The sequence below is a fragment of the Schistocerca serialis genome, chromosome 5, assembly GCF_023864345.2.
Source record: "Schistocerca serialis cubense isolate TAMUIC-IGC-003099 chromosome 5, iqSchSeri2.2, whole genome shotgun sequence".
NCBI classification, from domain to species: domain Eukaryota; kingdom Metazoa; phylum Arthropoda; class Insecta; order Orthoptera; family Acrididae; genus Schistocerca; species Schistocerca serialis.
Window position 1 is genome coordinate 715091921 of NC_064642.1, and position 22292 is coordinate 715114212.

Consider the following 22292-nt stretch of genomic DNA (forward strand, 5'->3'; position numbering starts at 1 on the left):
AAACAATACAAGACGTCCAAAAAGCGGTGATGAGGGTCTTGGAGGCTATTACAGAAGATGAGTTCCAGAAATGTTACCATCAATGACAGAAGTGCTGGAAAAAGTGTGTGCAGTCAGAAGGGAACTACTTTGAAGGAGACAACACTAAACTTGACTAAAACGGTAATCAACATGTTTTTTTTTCTTCACATCAGTCTCATTACTTTATTGTTGCACCTCGTATATAAGGAGCAATCAAAAAGTTTGCATTTGAGGGTGTTGCTGCTGTATATATGCAACATGGCACAATGCCTCTGTGGGTTTAGAGGCACCAACATGTAGGCAAGGGATCAATGTGGCATTCTTTTTTTTTTCTGGCGTGCTTGTGGTAAATGCAGAAATGTGAAGTATGGTGGAAATTGGGGAATAGGCCTTGGCCCCAGACAGCCATCAGAGGTTAGCCCACACAACGGAAGAGAGTGGAACTGTTAAGGAAAGGAAATCCAGTTAGCATTTCTGCTAACCCAAAGAATGAAACTGTTTTTAATGTATGTAGTTTGCCATCATAGGATGATGGTTAAAAATGCAGAGATCATGTCTCCGCACACAAATGGTGTTGCAGCATGCCTCAGTCCACCAAGGGACTGGTACATGGCGGGAATGTTCTGTGGCGGTAAGGATAACATTTGTAAGATATGTCTGCCTGGTCATCGCAACTGGGGAATGTTGTTTGTTGAAGGTTGCCAGAGAGGAGTAAAGCCTCCACTTGGTCTTAGAAAGCTGCCATTTGAGTGTGCATGTAGGTGGGTTTGGACTCAGAAGTCGGACAGCATACAGGAAATGGTCACTCAAGTACATGTCAGAGATTACGGACCACTCGAGATGATGGGCAAGCAGGGCAGTGCAGAAGGAGAGATCCAAATGGGAATAGGTGAGAGTTAAGTCTGAAAGCAACGTGGATGCTCCCGTGTTCAGGCAGATGAGGTTAAGGTGATTGAGAAGGCCAGCCAAGTGGGCACCTCTCCGACAAGTTCTGGGGGAGCCCAAAAGGAGACGGTGTGCATTAAAGTCACCAAGCAGCAGAAAGGGATAAGGGAGTAGCCCAGTAATAAGCTGGAAGAAGTCCAATCTGGTGACACCAAATGATGGAAGGATGCAAAACAGCACAAAGGGAAAAGGACAATTGAAGAAGGAAAATGCAGACTGGCACAGCTTGGAGGCGGGCAGTCAGGGAGATGGGTTGACTATCATCATCATCATCATCATCATCATCATCATCATCATCATCATCATCATCATCGCAGCTGAGCAGCATGGCTCCCCCATGCCATAGAATGCCGTTCTTGGGGGGAAGGTCAAAGCAGACCAGAAGAAATGCGAGAGGTCAAAGCAGCCGTGAAGGGACAAGTTTGTTTCCTGGAAGCAGAGTACAAGCAGACACTGGAATTCTAAGAGCAGCCGTAAGTCCTCTTTGTTGGATCAAAGGCTGCAAATATTCCATTGGAGGAGAGTCATGATGAGGAAAAAAAGGGGTGTCACCTTGGTGGCTGCCGGGTGCCAGCCTTCGAAGACTCACTGCTATAGGGCACAGAGGTATGAGGATTCTGCTCCATGAGGTCCACAGAAGCATCGGCATTCTCCTTCTGTCGGTCTGCAGAGTCCAGGGCAGAAAAACAGTAGGTGGTGCGCACTGGCTACACAGAGATCGGCTGTGTTGGGGTATCACGTGGTGACACTGTTGAAGAGGGAGAAAGCCTTTCCCTTTGTTTGACTTCTTTGAGACTTTCCAGTTGGCAGAGGAAGACTCAGATGTTTGTTGGTTGGAGGAACTTAGGAAGTCTTCGCAGAGTATTCCTTCTGTCCTTTCCAGCCTGCCGGTTGTGTAGTAGGTAACTTTGCCCCCCGTGGTGGCGATCCTGCCTTAGGTGATTCTTTACACCTCCTGAACACCTGACAGAAGGACCAAGTGACAATTTAGGAAGGTAGCAGCTTAGGCAATCACCCCTCCCTGGGTGTGGCCTTTACAAGGGTGTACATATGAACCATACTGTCAACCCAGGGCTGGGAATTACACATTACACAGTCAGCTGTTATGTGTGTGCTAGCCTTCAGGAGTGCACAGGGAGGAAGAAGGAAAAGAGGAACCTCAAACACCAAAGCAGAGGAAGGATAGGAGAAGGGAACGTAAAAAGGAAAGAACAAACAAAACACAGTGGAGAGAGTGGTCTGATATCGGCAAGTGAATATGCAGAACACATTTCCGACAACGTCCCAAACATGTTTCCCAAGGGAGGAGAAAAAGAATAGCAAAAGAATAGACATACAGCACAAAAGGGAAAAGATGCTGTGAAGGCTGGGGCCCTGTAGTAGCCAAGCATGATGATGATGGGCTTGTGAGGCACTCAACTGCGCGGATATCAGCATCCGCCAAGCACAAACCAGCCAACGAGCGGCAAGCTGAACTATGGTGACATCATTACCAAATGCATCCAAACAGGACCAACTGCTGTTATTCTTTTCTTGGCTGTCACAGGACGAACACTGATGGACACCTATCAAAGAACGAATAATTTGTATGTGGCAGCATGCCTTTCAGAAACAAGTTCTGTGCTGCTTCAATTGTATTTCTTGTAAGATAGAAGTTATGCTAGCTAAAATGGGAGACACTTGAGCACCCACCCTGTAATCCTGATCTGTCCCCATGTGATTCTCACTCCTTCAGTCTATTACAAAAAAGGGCCTCGAATGGTTGATAATTGCAATCGGACAAGGATGTGCAGCAGGTAGTTATGGACAACTTCAAACAGCGGGACATGGTGTCTTATCTAATGGGATCTTCAACATGGTGCATTGGTGGGATGATTGCTTCAATGATCACATCTATTTTGCCTCATTGGCATGCTGATTCTGGACTGGACTGTGCAGCTTTCTAATGGAAACTTTTTGATCATCCTGTACAGAAGACCGTCCACCACAGATGTTGCTGGATTCTTCAGTTCAGCTGTGTACTCTGTGCTCCGTCTCTACATCAACATTATCAACATACATACACCCACACTGCATCACTGTCCTACATGCTTGTAATCTGAGCACTTAATTCTTGGTCTTCCATTCTTATTTTTCCCTCTTGCTTCTTGTTTATTCCCCATATGTCCTTACAGCTTACACCTGTTTTCCTTAGAATTTCTAACATCTTGCACCCTTTCACATTGTAGAATGCTTTTTCTTGGTATACTTATCTTCTGAACGTTTCACAATTTTACTTTTCAAGTGCAACTTCATAACCGCCTCCCTCGTACCAGTGTCAAACATCATCAGCATCATCTTAAGGATGTGCCATTTATTTTCTATTCTTCTCTATGTTATTATTGTCAGAAACTTGGGCGCATGAGCTGTTAAGCTAATAATGTTATTTTATGGAAATCAACTTAGAATGCATTCAAAAACCAACAGGTACACGTTTCAAAATCTCAGCATCTCCGCTATATGGCGAGTGGCAACTTTCCTTCTCTCATATGAATAATCGATAGACCAATGTGCACTGGATGCTAGGCACTTTGTGAAACAATGTATTTTTTCCCCTCAAGATATGAATATCAATTTTACACTTACTAATGCTGATATTAGTGCACATGGTAATGGTTGGGTAACTGTGGCTCTAGTTTGTGATGGTAAAGTGGAGACTGTATCAGGTCTGGAGACCTAATAGCCGTGAAGTTATATTTCAGATATGTGAGGTGTATAACAGAGATCATGTTTCATCTTACTATATGTCTATAATGCCGTTGGTTCTTAGGACAAGGAATCATCATAAAGTAAATGAATCAGAGTGTGTCCGTATGGGTTAAAGCTGCACTGAATTGTGCCAAGGTTAAAGGTGTAGGTGATTTAACAAATTACTATAGAAACTGAAATAAAGTACCTGTCCTTTCCTTGAGAAAATAAAAATAATAATAATAAATATTACACGAGAGCAAAAAGAAACCTATTGGGTCATGGTAAATGACCTATCCCAAGTCACTCAGATACTGATTCACCAACAGACACTGACATCTCTGAGGGAGGAACCAAACCATGGCAATGGGGAGAGCTGTGCTCCCATCTTCTTCGATATGCTAGTGTACTATGCGCGTGCACTAGACACTTGGTATCATCACAATAATAGGTACTGAAACTAAACATTGTTTGAAATTAAAATTATAGAAATTACAATTAAAACTTAACTCATTAAATTAACTGAATACATCGAAAATTAGTTCCTTTTAACAGTTTCTTCTGCTACAAGGTTTAGTCCAAATTATTTTTTTAAGTCGTGAAATTAACAGATATTGTTACACAAACAATACTTTCGAAGGAACTGTTAATTACTTCGGAATTAATTCAGGGCTGGTTTTGCTATCATGTTTCGTATAGAGCCAAATAGATACTTTAAGAACACTAGCATTTCCTCTTCCAAATATTTACAATTATTGCAGAATTTATATTTGTATACATGTCAACAGTAGAATTTAAGTTACGAAACAATTATTGATTTTGCTCTACAATAAAAGATACTAACTAATAATAGTTTAAATAAACTAGAAAATCTATTACATACATAAAACTAAGCACAAAATTCTTTAAAACTGAGGGCCAACTTTCTCTTACGAAATATGAAATTCAGATTATATTTATGTTTGTTAATGCTAATTAGTTAATTTTTTAAGTAGGCAGATGGTAAAACAAGAGGGGAATTAAAATTATCCCAGCTTGCTTTGTCACATGACTAGCAGCAGCTGGTTGAAAATGTGAAGTGCCTGTAAATACCAGCCCTCTGAAGATAAGCCTTCAGTGGCTCACATGTTAGTTAATGGAATAATAATTTTTATTATTAACAGAAATATAGTATGACTGGTTCCAACATTAAAGTGTCCAATTACTGAGAAGTCTTGAGTGCTGATTGTTGGATTTATTGTTTGTGCCAGAACTGGAGAATGTGGTGGTGGAACCTGCATGTGGAGCCACACTGGCAGCCCTCTACTCCGGTATTCTGTCAAGACTGGACTCTGAGCACCGCATTCCACCAGGTCCTGCTGTTCTCATTGTATGCGGTGGTACTGGAGTTACTCTGGATCAGCTGCAGACTTGGGCTACACAACTGCAGTAACTAGTGTAGTCCACATGCACAAATTATATCACATGATAGTTTTCCTTTTTCTACAGACATAATACAGTAGTTAATGCTGAAAAATTCAGGGACTGTATAACTATTTACAACAGAAATATTTAATGTGAAAATATAGTGAGATATCTGTCCAAATATGATTGCAATGAATACAATAACTTATGTTTTACAAAGGAGAGCTTTAATTTTGGACCACACCGTGAGAATAACCCATTTCCTTCATGCCTTTCCGTAATAATGGGTAACTGTAAAATCCAGAAGAAAAGCTAAACTGTATTATTTAAGCTACACAATTCGAGATGGAATGGTGACACTTGATAAATATTGCCATACAACACTAATACAATGGACGTTTCATCCATAGCGATGTCTTTATTACTGGGTTGAGATGTAGCGCCAATACAATGTGACCACCCCACCTTGGAAGAGAGAGAGAGAGAGAGAGAGAGAGAGAGAGAGAGAGAGAGAGAGAGAGAGAGAGAGAGAGAGAGAGGGGGGGGGGGTAGGAAGAGGGGAAAGGGGGGGGGGAGTGTAGCACTCCAGCTAGCAACTTTATGGACTTCTTAAAGATGAGTTGTTCGCAGAACGGAAATCTTTCAACACCCCCAGAGGAATTATTGTTCTGAATCATCACTGTCTGCCATTCCAGCACATTCCATCCATTTTAGTAATCAACCAAGTAATTACTCAGCACTGTGGATTTGCTGAATGTATCTTGTTTTCACCTTAGGTGCTAAAAATTATATCTATGATGGGCATTCTTGTTGCAGACAGTGTTATCTCCGACACAGATGTTCACTCCACAGTATCGTGGTTGAAATTCTGCCGGCAACTCACATTGAAGATAGGTTTATCCACTGAAATATCTGAAGAACAAAATAACATTGCTGGATGCACACCTGAAAGATGATGGGCACATAAAAAAAGACTGAAAATTTATTCTATCAGTACCTAACTATGAATTATTACCTTTACCGCTTTCATTACTCACTTCCAATATAAATAAACTGAAGTATAGCTACAGCACCTCATAGGAAGTATAAAAATTTCCGTGGCTAGTACGTTAATTTCATTTACATCTGCATTCATTTTTTTTCAGATAAAGTAAGCAGTTACTGTTGATGGGTCTTATGTTTGACTTGCTTGAATAGCAGAACAAAAATCTGTTGAAATTTCTTATTGGCATGCTAAATTTGTGCTCATTTAGAATGTGTTGAGGTGAAGTACATTTCCAATTCTTCAGTGTCTCTCCCCTCCCCCCCCCCCCCCCCTCCTCCTCCTCCTCCTCCTCCTCCCACCTTTTGCTAGGGGCATGCAAGATCTATAACAATCCTTAAAGTGTGAAGTGCTGTAGCCATGTTGATCCATAGAAGTGGCAAAAGCACTGAAGGTTTTAGATTTAAAAGTACCCTTTGGTCTAGATATCTTGTGTTAAAATTTCTGTCAGTATGGGCAGGATAAAAACTGGGATAGTTGCCATAATCAATCTTATGAACTTCAGATTTTTGTGAGCTTGGCTGGTTGTTTTACTGTTATTTTGCACAGAATTACTAGAGCACAAATTTATTTTAATGCCTATCCCTCAGAGGATTTGCAACCTGATTTAAAATTGTGCTTAGGAAAAGAATGCATATAAATATTTTAAGTTGGTCAGTTGTGAACTTGCAATTTTACTGTGTGCACATTTAAAAGTTTTCCCACAATTCATGGTGACAAAATAGCAGTGAAACATTGTTCACTATGCTAACAACAAACAAACAAACAAACACACAAACACACACAAACACACACACACACACACACACACACACACACACACACACACACACACACACGCCGAGTGAGGACTCGAACCTGCGTGAGGAGGAACCGTGTAGTCTGTGACATGGCACCTCAAACTGCGTGGCCACTCCGTGCAGCTCTCATCCCCTATTTGTGGTTTTAAGTGCATGTAATTTTTACATATGCAAGCTATTCTTGTAGCACTAAGTGCCACTAATGTCAAATATTCTCATGTAGTATGTGAGCACATGACATGCTGCTGATAGTACTTAAAGTAATAAAATAAATGTAGCCCTCTGAAGAGGACTATAATGACCCAAAATCAGGGAGAGCAATGACTTTTTTTGTTTTAAGTATTTGTGGCTGGTTGCAGCCTCCCTCAACAATCTTTAATTGAATGACAGCTACAATGTCCAACAAGATCCAGCATGCCTTATCTGAGGAGTAAGTGTATTGGAAACATAATCACCACGTATGAGAAAAACCTAACTGAGGTTTATAATTTGTGTTGGAGTAAAACGAGCCAGTCATGGTGTACATATTAGGAAGCTAAAATGTGTTAGCAACAGATTGCATAACCTGCTTTCCTTTAGTGTGTGTGAAATGATTTAAACATACCATTTCAAGATCAGGGTTTTTTTTTTAAAAAAAAATGCAGCATGCCTTAGGCCCTAGATTAAGATGAAGTCAGTGAGTTCCTAAATTGTATATTAACCACTTTTAATACACCAAGCCAATGAAAGATATACAAGTAAGAAAGCAGACAAATTTACTTATACTCTCAGCATAGCTGATATGACAGAAGCTTTAATTGAGCAACGGTTTTTCTTTATCATTTTCCATTTATCCATGAGGACTAAACACATGCCGTTCTCATTTATGGACTAAAGTATTGCAACAAAATTTTGCAGTGTGTACATAACTGGTCAGAAGTCAGTAAGATACAAACCATTAGGACATTGAAAAGAATGACAAAATGTGAAGTGTTCCACAAACTTTTTAAAACATAATAGGCCATTGTAATTATTTTTCCTAAGGGTGTAACATCCAGCAAGAGAAAATACAAAAAGGTATAAAAAGCCAGTCACATTGTTCGCTTAGATGAATTCTATTGTCAGAACCAGTGAAGCCTTGTAGAGTCCCACCACTCACCAGCTCATCTCAATACAGAGAAAGCTGAGCTGCTCACAGTCACACAACAAGCACAAAAATGAGTTAACATGTCTGTGTGTGCTGTATCTGTCAAAGACAGACTGTCTCAGGAGAAGAAAGTCATGAAGATCACTAGCTGAGCAAGGGCCGGCTACAGAGCTGTTGTGCTGCTGGTGCCGGGCTTCTCCAGACTCTGAGATGACCAACAGAAGCTGTGGTCCTTCCGACGCTTGTGTCAGCTGCCTGCCACCACGTGGATCTACAACAAATTACATCAGTAGCTAAAATAAAAGCAAATGGAGTGTAACATTAAGTAAACTGTTTAATGTTCATTATGCCTTTATCTGGATCTAATCTGAAACAGTAAATTATCTTCTTGGTAGGTGGTTTGTTTTCATGTGTGCAGAGGAGTTGAAAATTCCAGTGAGACAATATTTCACTGACTTAGTACCTTCAGAGGATGACATGGGCAACGATCTTAAATATGCTCTATTTATCTAATATTAAAGTTGCAGCTTGAACTACATTTTTTTTATCTTATGGGACTTAACTATTAAGGTCATCAGTCCCTAAGCTTAAGCACTACTTAACCTAAATTATCCTAAGGACACACACACACACACACACACACACACACACACACACACACACACACACACACTCTCTCTCTCTCTCTCTCTCTCTCTCTCTCTCTCTCTCTCTCTCTCGAGGGAGGATTCGAACCTCCACCGGGACCAGCCGCACAGTCCATGACTGCAGCGCCTTAGACCGCTTTGCTAATCCCTCATGGCTTGAACTACAGTGCTGATCTTTTTCCATCTGATTTATTTATTTTACCTTCAAAACAAACAACACACTGCCGCAACCAATGTTCTTTGCACTTCTTTCCCATTACTCTGAGAATATAGCTTAGGTACAACACATTGATAAAAAATGAGGTGCACACACTGTTTTCAAAATTCTGCATCATTAGCATTATGAAATAGATATTTTACCTTTGTTGTAACGAGTAGAATTTGTTGTGTGCCATTTTTCTTAAGAAAAATCTAAATTTTCCACTTAGCTTCTCAATGTAACTTTTTCTACAGGTATTGTTGGTTTAGACTGCTACTGCACACTGATTTGTCATGTGATTACCCATTCTCTTGGAAAAATAGGCATGACTCTTTGGTGAAGCTCTGCCCGATTGGCACTACCCATGGTGTTCCCACCATGGCTTTCTTTGTTACATTTGGTTCCGGTCTTTATTACAAATGGTTCAACTAATGAAGTGCAGGTCGGTGTGCATAGATTCTTCTATACACAAACATTTTCTTCAAAAATCAATAGAATTTTTTTTACTGAACTTCAGAGATTCTAAACTTTAGTCATCCTAATACTCTGTACATGAGCACACATATAAGACCTGTGCTTGCAGTACCTAAATTTGTCAAAATACTTTGTTCAAAAATGGTATATACTTTGCCCAGTCACTTTGTGACCACTGCCTATGTTCAACGGTAATGTATGATAACCACTCTCAGGTGGCAGGTGGCAGCTAGCAGTGGAGGGTGTACGAGGCATGACAAGGGATGCAGATAACAGCGCAGTCGTCATAATGCGGAAATGGATTGATTTATTTGATGTCCAAAGTGGCAAGATATTGGTTTTTGGGCCACAGTTGGAAGGATTTCCAAAACAGCTAAGTTTGTAAACTTCTCGCATTTTGTAAACTTCTCGCATTTTGTAAACTTCTCGCATTTTGTAAACTTCTCGCATTTTGTAAACTTCTCGCATTTTGTAAACTTCTCGCATTTTGTAAACTTCTCGCATTTTGTAAACTTCTCGCATTTTGTAAACTTCTCGCATTTTGTAAACTTCTCGCATTTTGTAAACTTCTCGCATTTTGTAAACTTCTCGCATTTTGTAAACTTCTCGCATTTTGTAAACTTCTCGCATTTTGTAAACTTCTCGCATTTTGTAAACTTCTCGCATTTTGTAAACTTCTCGCATTTTGTAAACTTCTCGCATTTTGTAAACTTCTCGCATTTTGTAAACTTCTCGCATTTTGTAAACTTCTCGCATTTTGTAAACTTCTCGCATTTTGTAAACTTCTCGCATTTTGTAAACTTCTCGCATTTTGTAAACTTCTCGCATTTTGTAAACTTCTCGCATTTTGTAAACTTCTCGCATTTTGTAAACTTCTCGCATTTTGTAAACTTCTCGCATTTTGTAAACTTCTCGCATTTTGTAAACTTCTCGCATTTTGTAAACTTCTCGCTTGCCACTGAAGTTAAAGTATAGGGTCCATGGCAAAATGGACTATCCAAAACTGGTACCACGGTAGCAGTGTTGCACCACGTCCCTTATATGACAGGGGTGAGCAACAGCTGTGCGAAGGCAAGTAGGTGTGCAACTGTTCAGCAACTGACCATCCAGATGACCCAAGGTTCTATTAACAATGTGTCATCAATGGTTGTTCAGCAAATGTTGCTACGTATGAACCTCCACAGCAGGAGCTTGGTTCATCCACCCCTCCATCTATGGTGACTGCTGTTCATTGACAGCAAAAGCTGGAATCTACATGTCAGTACCGGTTGGGCATCAACTGAGTGGTGACACATGACCTTTTCTGATGAATTATATTTTATGCCCCATCGAACAGATTGTTGTTGGCGTGTATGGCATGGTTCCACATCCATGCTGATATCTTCCAGAACCTCATTGACTCTCCTACTGCATGTCTTGCAGTGGTCTGTTTTGCATAAGGTGGTTATTCAGGCTTTTGACAGGTGGTTACAATGTGAATGTACAGTGTATAACTTGACTGTACACCCAACAATTCACTACCAGACACACTAATAAAACACTCATAAATCATATGCCACACATTGCCTTCATGCACAATTGAAGATGCATCAGAGTAGAAGTGCATGCTCAAAAATTTGTAGAAAGAATGCATGTGCATCCATGTCCACATGTTGCCTTACTATTCAAGCAGCCAGCTATGTATCCCCTTCCTTGCTCGAGAGTTTGTGCTGTGTTTATTGTGGTGAAAAGGCAACGGAAAAATGAAACACAGAAGTGACAGTGGGTAAAGTAGCTAACTAACAGATGTACAAGAAATACAAAGTGACTGACGTTTTGTTCACAAATTTCAGGAGTTCACAGGAAGATTTTAGATTTTCTGTTTGGGAAACTGCTGCAATAAGGCTGGCAATAACATTTCGTTATGTGGTAACCAGCAACATATATACCAGTTTGAAATATTTATTTTGCATTCAAAACAAAGCAATTCAGTGATTATTCCTGAAACCTAGAAATATCTAACGGAGGTTCTTAGTCGTTATATAAACGTTAATCAGATTTCTGTTGTATTTTATAAAACAGTTGTTTACAGAACTTTCTTTCATTGGATATAAATTAACGTCCTTCTACACAGAGTACGCGAAAGAACTTGCCCCCCTTCTAATAGCCGTGTACCGAAAGTCTCTAGAGGAACGGAAGGTTCCAAATGATTGGAAAAGAGCACAGGTAGTTCCAGTTTTCAAGAAGGGTCATCGAGCAGATGCATAAAACTATAGGCCTATATCTCTGACATCAATCTGTTGTAGAATTTTAGAATGTGTTTTTTGCTCGCGTATCATGATATTTCTGGAAACCCAGAATCTACTCTGTAGGAATCAACATGGATTCCGGAAACAGCAATCGGGTGAGACCCAACTCACTATTTGTTCATGAGACCCAGAAAATATTAGATACAGGCTCCCAGGTAGATGCAATTTTCCTTGAATTCCAGAAGGCGTTTGATACAGTTCTGCAGTGTCACCTGATAAAGTAAGAGCCTACGGAATATCAGACCAGCTGTGTGGCTGGATTGAAGAGTTTTTAGCAAACAGAACACTTTGTCTGTAGATGTCTCTCCATTGAGAACACAATAGTTAAACCAGAGTGGAATCAGTACTGAGAAGCCGTTCTTTAAAAAGGAGCTACCACTTCTAAAGCCGTCTAGAAACCATATCCTTTGCCCTTCATTTTCCTCCATGGCTGGAGAGGCTCTACTACTTTGAACTTACCTCACTGAGGATGGCCCAGTTCTCACTGTCACTGTGTACACTGAGGCGCAGGGTGCGGATTGGACCCAGCTGCGTGTTGACGGCACCCTCTGCCACACCCATACTATCGAACTGGCCTGCAAATGGTGTCAATTTCTCATTCGTGGCATTCATTAATTGTATAACAGAAAATTAGCAAGCAACAAGTAATTTTCAATTATTTTGTTAAAAACCTTAGGTTTTGAACAAAATTATAAGAGTGAGAACAATAAACAGCTTTTAACAGCCTATCCAGACAGATCTTGGAACATATTTTCTAACGTACAGCCACTGTCCGCCACCAAGCACTCACAGGTATTGTAGTCTGGATCTCCAGCCAAGCAAGAGCAGAGGAATGAGGCACCTGTACTTCACACAGTTTTTAATAAGATGCCAAAACAGCCTTCATATACAAGCATTAGACAAGTTGCTGCTAATGTCATGAGCGTAAGTAGAAAGTCATGTAAGGACAGTGAAACCAAGAGCAGGCAACAAAGTGTTTTGGATGTCTGCGCCTCATCACAGTATGTGGAGGCTGGAGAGTGTCAATTGCTCTGTAAAGCAGCATAGGCAGCAATCTGTGGCAGATCTGACGACAGCATACAATGCTGTCAAATGCAAAAGTGTTTTGAAGCACATCATTCAGTGTACAATTTTGAACATGGGGAATGAGAGCAGGTAACACCTTACATGGTCCCATGTTTCTGCAACAAAAATTACAACAGCAGTGGGCACAGGGTCATCGAGATTCGACTTAGAGTCAATGGAAACTTGTAGCTTGGATGAATGAATCAAGTTTCTTGTTACACTATGTCAGTGGGCTTAACTATATGCCCCGTCACCCAAGTGAATGGCTGCTCAAAACGTGCTTCGCACCGTGCAGACCACTGTCCGTGCATGGTACTGAGCACATCTGGGATGCTGTTAGGTGTGAGCACTGCACCCAGAAACCACTAGCACGTAATTTGTAGGAATTGTGAGAGCTGTGCTTAGACATTTGGTGCCACATACCTCGAGAAACCCATCAAAAACCTGTCAAATCCACGTCATGCAGAAACGCTGCTCTCTTGCATTCCACAGGTGGACAATCACACTATTAAAGCAGGTGGTCATGATATTTTTAGCTCACATGTGTAAGATGAACCATATGTAGCATTACTTGCAAAATAATATTCTAATTTACTTATAAGTGCGTCACTATCCATGCCGTTACGTGCCTTTGATGAGTCTGACAATAAAAGGCATATTAAACACAAAGGAAAACTTAACTAATATTGTCCTTAATGAAGTTTAATTCAAATCAGTGCAATTTTGTTCTTATTATGCGCTATTTTGAATGCACTCATCATAAGCATTTGGAGTTTTAAATAAATGCCTCACATTCCATTAGATTTTTCTGCAAAAGCAATAATTAGTAATTAAAATCATCAGCATACCAACAATAATATATCCATCAGATGTGGAATTGTAATCGCTTTTGCTAAGGGTATTTTGACTAGATTCTGGTAGAACTTCTACAGACGTGTTGTAAAAACGGTCTGAGGGATGTTCTGCATTCCCACTTTTGAATAGGTATCTGAAACAGGTAAGGTGCACTTTAGGGAAACTTAATCATGGACTCTCATATATGTTCAATATATTCTATACGTTTATAGATACAAATTCGTTCATACATATTTACTTCAACAAACAATCATTACATCAAATTCCCTGGAGAGATAAGAAGAAAAGGAAAGATATAAACACTAGCCAGTATAATTTAACTATTTGTCTGTGCCTGTGGTGCTGATCACAATATTCAGAATAAATACTCATTTCACAAGCCATTTGTGTACTTTTACTGGTGATTCTCTGATAAGTGGCCAGCAGTAATCAGCTTATATCACCTTCACCACCATCTTTCTTCCATCTCTGAAATTTCTTGTCATGTATTTGTCACATAACTGCAAATACATCAGTGTATGTGAAGCCTAATGTAGCCTCCTTAAAACTGCAATTTTTTAAAGAATTTGCATTTCTCATGGCCTAAGGAGAACCAGCAGCCTGAGAAATGCAAATCCTATGGATGATATTTTACAACTCAATCACGAATGAAATCCCAATTAACAACATACATGACACTGAAGCTTGTTCGTTCTTCTAATGTGGCAACCAAAGTACAGAACATTTGTCTCATAAATAATTATGTATTTTCATAATTTCAAAGTAACCTATCTACAAATAAAGCAATAGCTGCTGGCAGGGTTTATGCATCTGCAAGGGAAGTGTCAACAAACATCAAACTACACTGCAGCACTACTGCAAAACAGTTGCAGCACATTTGAGATTGTGTACCAGAAAGACTTATTGGGTGTGTTCTGTTCCAAGTTGCATGTTCATTACTGTAATCCTCTTACAACATGTAATGCCAGAAGTTCTTGCTTCCTGGCTATGTATTAATTTTCATTTGGCTACTGCTAGCCTAAACAAAAATAATTTGGACAACAATTTGACACATTATATAAAATACAATGTAACACAGTATTGAAGCTTTATTTTTTTTAAAAATAGCTATGCATATTTTATATTTGCAGGACCACTACACCACAGAACTTTTTCTGTGTTGTTAAGTAAACTTTTTGTAAATGACTGTGGTTGAAAACACATTCAGATGAAGATACTGAAGCTTTTTAATTTCAGTAGTTTTTTTAATTTCAGTAGTTTTTTTTTGAGTTCCCAAAATTTCTTTAATTTTTATCTGGTGAGAAATTCTGATGTGCTTCAACCAGATCCACAAAATGTTGTGATAACATTCTATTCAGCATCAAAAGCAGTTGCTGGAGAACCATGACAAGGAAGTAGCTCATTACTCATATGGAATAGATGAAGACATGCCAGGAGAATATACAGCAAAGACAATCTTCAGCAAAACAGTGATGATGAGCTTACACAGTAGGCACTATAGGAGAGAAGTTTATTCCCCTTTGTAATCTATATTCTAGAAGAGGGAGTGCTTCAACAGAATCTAAAAGTAGCACTTCGCAACACACACTCCATAATTTGGAACTGTTCTCAACCCTTCTGGTATTCCCAAATAAAGCTGTGTGGAACAAGACTCACCATGGTTTAGTAATGAAATTCGTAAGAAGCTGAGGAAGGAGAGATGGTTGCACGCTAGGTTCAAAGGGAGATGCACAGACGATGACAAACAAAGATTCGTGCTTCTGTGAAAAGATCTATGCATGAGGCGTAGATCAGTTACCACCATCACACCTTAGCAAAAGAACTGGCAGAAAACCTGAGAAAATTCTGGTTGTATGTAAAATCACTAAGGGGATCTAAGACTTCCATTCAGTCCCTTGTTGACCAGTCTGGTGTGGCAGTTGAAGATGGCAAAACGAAAGCCGAATTTTTAAATTTCACAATCAAGAAATTGTTCATGCAGGAGAACTGTATGAACGTACCATAAACTGACCATCGGACAGATTCCCATATGGATGACATAGAAACAAGCATACCTGGCATAGAGAAGCAACTTAAAGATTAAATAAATCACCAAATCCAGATGGAATCCCAGTTCGATTTTACAAAGAGTACTCAACAGCATAGGCTCCTTACCTAGGTTGCATTTATCATGAATCTCTTGCCCAGCACGAAGTCCCAAGTGATTGGAAAAAAGCTCAGGTGACTGCAGTATATAAGCAAGGTAACAGAATAGACCTGCAAAATTACTGACCAATATACTAACCTTCAGTTTGCTGCGGAATCCTTGAGCACATTCTCAGTTCGAATATAATAAACTTTCTTGAGGCTAAGAAGCGTATGTCCACAAATCAGCACAGTTTTAGCAAGCATCACTCATGCGAAACTCTGCTTGACTTTTTTCTCACATGGGATATTGAGAACTATGGATGAAGGCAACAGACAGGTTCCGTATCTCTAGATTTCTGGAAAGCATTTCAGATGGTGCTCCATTGCAGGCCATTAACAAAGGTACGAGCATATGGAATAAGTTCACAGATATGTGAGTAGCTCAAAGACTAAGTTATAGAACACAGTATGTTGACCTTGATGGCGAATGTTAATCAGAGATAAGGTTATCGTCAGGAGTGCCCCAGGGGAGTGTGATAGCATCACTGTGGTTCTCTATATGCATAGAAAATTTGGCAGACAGTATGGGCAGCAACCTGCGGCTGTTTGCTGATGATGCCTAAGATGTCGAAGTTGAGTGACTGTAGGAAGATACAAGATGACTTAAACAAAATTTTTAGTTGGCGTGACGAATGGCAACTAGCCCTAAATGTGGAAAAATGTAAGTTAATGTGGATGAGTAGGAAGAACAAACCTGTAATGTTTGGATACAGTATTACTAGGGTCTTGCTTGACACAGCCACGTCATTTAAGGAGACCACATATAGAACACTGGTGTGCTCTATTCTTGAGTACTGCTGGAGTGTGTGGGATCCATACCAGCTCAGATTGAAGGAAGACATCAAAGCAATTCAGGAGGAGGGCTGCTAGATTTGTCACCACTTGGTTCGAACAAAAACTTAAGTGTTACGAAGCTGCTTCAGGAACTGAAATGGGAATCCATAGACGGAAGGCAGCATTCTTTTCGGGAAAAACTGCTGAGAAAATTTAGAGAACTGGCATTTGAAGCTGACTGCTGAATGATTCTGCTGCTGCTGCTGCTGCTGCTGCTGCCGCCAACATACATCGTTTGTAAGGACCACAGCGCTAAGATACAAGAAATAAGGGTTCATACAGAGGCGTACACAGTCGCTTTTCCCTTACTCTATTTGCGAGTGGAACAGGAGGGGAAATGACAAGTAGTGGTACAAGGTACGCTGTGCCATGCACCTTATGGTGGCTTTGAAGACTATCTATCCAGATATAGAACAAGACCAGAGCAGGAGGAGGGGAGAGGGGGGAGTTCTGAAGAAAACCAAGATCATCAACTAACCTGCTACTTTACATTATTCTCCATATGTTTATGTCCTGCTTAAATAAACAGAAGTGATTACCTTTAGTATTCTACTTATGATCTTCCAGATATGCACAGAACAATGACGTTATTATTATTTTCTGATAATTTTATTTTTGTGGTTTAGGACCAAAACCTATTGTGGTACATGTATCACCATGACAACTTTGTGAGGTATTAAAACTGGTGATAAATGGATTTCCACTTCCCTTTTGAGAGTGGTTTTGTGTTACTGTTACACATAAAGAACTAATGAAGAGTGTTTACTGTTTTTATTTTATGTTTTCTTTTACTTTATTTAAAAAATAATTGCTATTGATATTGAAGCTTACTTGCCACAATGTGAAAACAATCCTTGAAACTTTATCATGCAATAAATGTATGAGCAACACAGGTCACAATAATGTATATTTCAGAAGCAAAGCAATGTGTTCTGACAACAGTAGTGATCCCACGACAAACAGAAACTGATTGTTGGAGCAGTTTTCATACACCTGATATGGTGTGCTACAACAAGATTTCAGGCATAGGCAGAGGTGGTAAGACGTATCCCTAAAAGCTCTGGAACACCCCTAAGATTGTGGGAAGAATGCTTCCCAAGTACTACAAATGAAAGATTAATTGTGTGTTTAGTATACTTCCTAAGCCCCTTGCAGAAATTACTTTGGTAATAACCATTGTTCCCAACAACCATTGAAACACCATTGTTTGGTGGGATACTTCCCACAGTGCTGAAGACTGTATTTCACAACAAACAGAAACTACAGCTGGTACAGCAGACTGTCACTAGATGCCAGGAGCATACAGAAGTACACTACTGGACATTAAAATTTCTACACCAAGAAGAAATGCAGATGATAAATGGGTAATCATTGGACAAATATATTATACTAGAACTGACATGCGATTACATTTTCATGCAATTTGGGTGCATAGATCCTGAGAAATCAGTACCCAGAACAACCACCTCTGGCAGCAATAACGGCCTTGGTACACCTTGGCACTGAATCAAATACAGCTTGGATGGCGTGTACAGGTACAGCTGCCCATGCAGCTTCAACGCAATACCTCAGTTCATCAAGAGTAGTGACTGGCATATTGTGACGAACCAGTTGGTCAGCCACCATTGACCACATGTTTTCAATTGTTGAGAGATCTGGAGAATGTGCTGGGCAGGTCAGCAGTCGGACATTTCCTGTATCCAGAAAGGCCCGTACAGGATCTGAAATATGCGGTTGTCCATTATCCTGCTGAAATGTAGGGTTTTGCAGGGATCGAATGAAGGGTAGAGCCACTGGTCGTAACACATCTGAAATGTAACGTCCACAATTCAAAGTGCTGTCAATGTGAACAAGAGGTGACAGACGTGTAACCAATGGCACCCCCATACCATCACACCAGGTGATACGCCAGTATGGCGATGACGAATACACGCTTCCAATGTGCGTCACCGCGATGTCGCCAAACACGGATGCGACTGTCATGATGCTGTAAACAGAACCTGGATTCATCCGAAAAAATGACTTTTTGCCATTCGTGCACCGGGATTCGTCGTTGAGTACACCATCGAAGGTGCTCCTGTCTGTGATGCAGCGTCAAGGGTAACCGCAGCCATGGTCTCCGAGCTGAATGTCCATGCTGCTGCAAACGTTGTCGAACTGTTTGTGCAGATGGTTGTTGTCTTGCAAACGTCCCCATCTGTTCACTCGGGGATCAAGACGTTGCTGCACAATCCATTACAGCCATGCGGATAAGATGCCTGTCATCTCGACTGCTAGTGATACGAGGCCGTTGGGATCCAGCACGGCGTTCTGTATTACCCTCCTGAAACCACCGATTCCATATTCTGCTAACAGTCATTGGATCTCTACCAACACGAGCAGCAATGTTGCGATATGATAAACCACAATCGCGATAGGCTACAATCCGACCATTATCAAAGTCGGAAATGTAATGGTATGCATTTCTCCTCCTTACACGAGGCATCATAACAACGTTTCACCAGGCAATGCCGGTCAAATGCTGTTTGTGTATGAGAAATTGGTTGGAAAAATTCCTCATGTCAGCACGCTGTAGGTGTCGCCATCGGTGCCAACCTTGTGTGAATGCTCTGAAAAGCTAATCATTTGCATATCACAGCATCTTCTTCCTGTTGGTTAAATTTCACGTCTGTAGCATGTCATCTTCATGGTGTAGCAATTTTAATGGCCGGTAGTGTAGTAACACACATTCCCTTAACTGCTGTAAAGAAACACATTTAGTGGGAAGTCCATTCCCTCATGGCCCGCAAAAGGATTAACAGGTTTTAAGTTAGTTATTCTAGAAGCAGGACCCCATTAAAAACTTGACGCACTGAACACCAGCAAATATCTTGTTGGCATTTTCTATAATTTTACCAAGGTGTTTGTCCAGAACTGCATCTGTACTTCAGACAGATGTCCCCAAGATGACTGTCAGTTGCAACTGCATATTATGTTTTGTTGTGGCAATGAGCTATTCTGCAAGACAAGCCTATAGTACATCACTAAATGAAAATACGCAAAGTGGTGAATGGAATGTCATTTTTGTATATCAGGAAGAACAGCGGACATTAGACTGAACCAGTGGACCTTTTTGTAAGAGTCCCCGCATTTGAAGATTTTAAATCTTTCCACATTGATACGTTTGTTTTATTTTGGAACATTTGTTGTAAGTTTATTGACTAACTTTACTGCAGATTATGCAGTATGCTACTGCTCATTTAGTTGAGTCCAGCATTTCAGAGTAATCTTTGCCTGCTAACAGTGCGTCCCAATATTGTGATGATTGTTGTTTTGTGCACTTTGCATTATGTAGCACAGTAGTTGCAGTATGGAATTTGCTAGAGTCTGCCATTGGCCATCAGCAGTTGCTGATGTGATGTCATGCTATTTATCCACACTGTGTTCCAAATGGTGTGAAGCTTCAGTGTGAAAACAATTTATGTTGTATTGTGGCGTACGAGATGCTGCCAGCACTGGCTGTAGTTAAGCTGCACACAATGAGTGATGATTTTGGGAATACACCATACTGTTTGAGATTTGCTAATAATTATTTTCAATCCAATCCATCATTGTCCTCTTCCTGAAAATCACCAGCAAAAGAAAATATATCATTAGATCATCGAATATAAGAAGAGAGAGAGAGCATCATATAATACAGGGCACCATACACCCACAAAGTAAGTTCCATTTGGTTATATAGAACATGTGTGTACAGGTACAGAAAAAATATTTATTGTACAAAAATCTACATCCATTAAACTACTTTTCTACATAGCTTCCGAAATTTTGTGGGCACTTTTCATAGCGTGGCACAAGTTTTTGTATGCCTTCTTCATAGAAGGTCGCCGCCTGTGTATTCAACCATGTGGTAACAAGTTATTTCAGATCATCATCATCAAAGTGTTGACCACCAAGGACAGATTTTAGGTGTAAGAAGAGATGAAAGTTGCTAGGAGCGAGGTCCGGGCTGTACGGAGAATGATCAAACGCGTCGCAGTGAAATAATGTTTGGTCACATTCGCCATGTGAGATTGGACATTATCATGGAAAAAAACACCACCTTTTGACAGTAACCCTCGGTGCTTTTTCTGTATTGCACGGCGCAATTTCTTAATGATCTCGCAGTAACCATGTGCATTGATTGTTTGTCCTCGTGGTAAGAAATCAATCAGCAAAATGCCTTTTCTGTCCCAAAAAATGGTGCATCTTACTTTTTAAGTTGTCTAGATTTGCTTAGGCTTAACCATCGTTGGGGATGACGTGTGCCTCCATTCCATTGACTGCCGTTTTACTTCAGGGGTGCCGTACAATACCGAAGTTTCATCCCCCGTGACTATCCAAGAAAGAAAACCATCACCTTCTTCATTGGAGCATGTCGAAAACTGAAGTGCACTGCCCATCTGTTGTTTTTTGTGTTGTTCAGTAAGAATTTTGGGCACCCTACGTGAGCAAAGTATCTGAAATTTCCGTTTTTCAGTAACAATTTCATGAATTAATGATCGTGAGATTTACGGAACTTCCATAGCAAGGGCACTAAGTGTAAACTTACGGTTGTGCGTAATCTTCTGTTTAGTTGTGTGAACCAGTTCATCAGTAACCACAGACTACCGTCCACTTCATTCTCCATTGTGCACTTTGGAAAAAGACACATCAAAGGCAGAAGAGAAACGACTTAATATGGAGAAACATGTTGCAGATGAATACAAAGCAAAAACAAAATTGGGGCAAACAAATAGGAAGAAAAGAGGTGCAACAGAAAGCAAAGTTGAAAAAATTAATTTTGTCACGGCATGGACAACAGCAATTCTGATTTGACAACTTTGTTATGTCACAGACTGGTTAAGCATTTTTTTCCCAGTGATTTAGAGAAGGGAACTGGCTGAGCATGCTTCCTGTGATTTGGTTAATAAATTTTCTATCAGTACTGGTGAACTAGCATGTAAAGACCTTTGGTGCACGAAAAAAATCTTCTTACGAATGACAAGTATAGATTGGGTGATTGTGTATATAAAATCGCTCCTTTCTACCGTATCACACTAATTTACATGTAACTATTAGTCTCGCATTTTATGATGCGGCAGCACTAGTTTTGTTTGCCTACCGCAAGCAATAAGAAGCTGTTTGTTTACCGAAGTAGTACAATGTGAATGTCCATTAAATGTGAGTAAGCCTGTCAGATTCTTTACAATGCTGAGTACTCATGACTGTAATGACTGAGATGAAATATTGTGACCTGAAGAGTATTTTCATCAGAATATTTCAAATTATGAGTTATTTATGTACAAACATTTATTACCTAGGTAAATCATGCTCCGCAAATCTTGCTCCAATATTCTACAACTTATGTATACTCTTTATTAACTATATGATTACTCATGTTACATGACTATTTAATAAGTTGATGTTTGCCTAACACAATATGTACATTCTTATGAACACAATGAATCTTGCTTAAAGAGTGACTAGCACTTACAAGGAATACTGGGATGTGCTAATTTAAAGGTTATTAATTTCTTCTGCAAAAGACATTTAATTGTAACCAGTAAATAGTGGGCTAGTTTATTTTATATGAGAGTGAGTCGAATGAAAACCTTAAGTTTTTTAAAAATATTATTTACTGTGCAGAAGTGGTACAAAGCTGTATCACTTTTCAACAT

The 22292-nt window shown here is 40.0% G+C and overlaps 2 protein-coding genes across 5 annotated transcripts in view; one reads left to right on the forward strand and one right to left on the reverse strand.

The window, feature by feature from the left end:
- The window catches only part of LOC126481002 (L-serine dehydratase/L-threonine deaminase-like), an 86795-nt gene extending 81479 nt beyond the window's left edge, over nucleotides 1-5316 (forward strand). For all 3 annotated transcript variants that reach the window (XM_050104451.1, XM_050104453.1, XM_050104452.1), the window contains exon 8: nucleotides 4944-5316. In XM_050104451.1, coding sequence (XP_049960408.1) covers nucleotides 4944-5125 — 182 coding nt within the window. In that variant the 3' untranslated portion in view covers nucleotides 5126-5316. The remainder of the gene's footprint in view (nucleotides 1-4943) is intronic.
- A 2299-nt stretch (nucleotides 5317-7615) lies between these two features.
- Nucleotides 7616-22292, reverse strand: part of LOC126480786 (alpha-1,3-mannosyl-glycoprotein 4-beta-N-acetylglucosaminyltransferase A) — an 802672-nt gene continuing 787995 nt past the window's right edge. For both annotated transcript variants that reach the window (XM_050104097.1, XM_050104098.1), the window contains 3 exons: nucleotides 13587-13726; nucleotides 12133-12248; nucleotides 7616-8336 (listed from right to left, as the gene is read on the reverse strand). In XM_050104097.1, coding sequence (XP_049960054.1) covers nucleotides 8313-8336; nucleotides 12133-12248; nucleotides 13587-13726 — 280 coding nt within the window. In that variant the 3' untranslated portion in view covers nucleotides 7616-8312. The remainder of the gene's footprint in view (nucleotides 8337-12132; nucleotides 12249-13586; nucleotides 13727-22292) is intronic.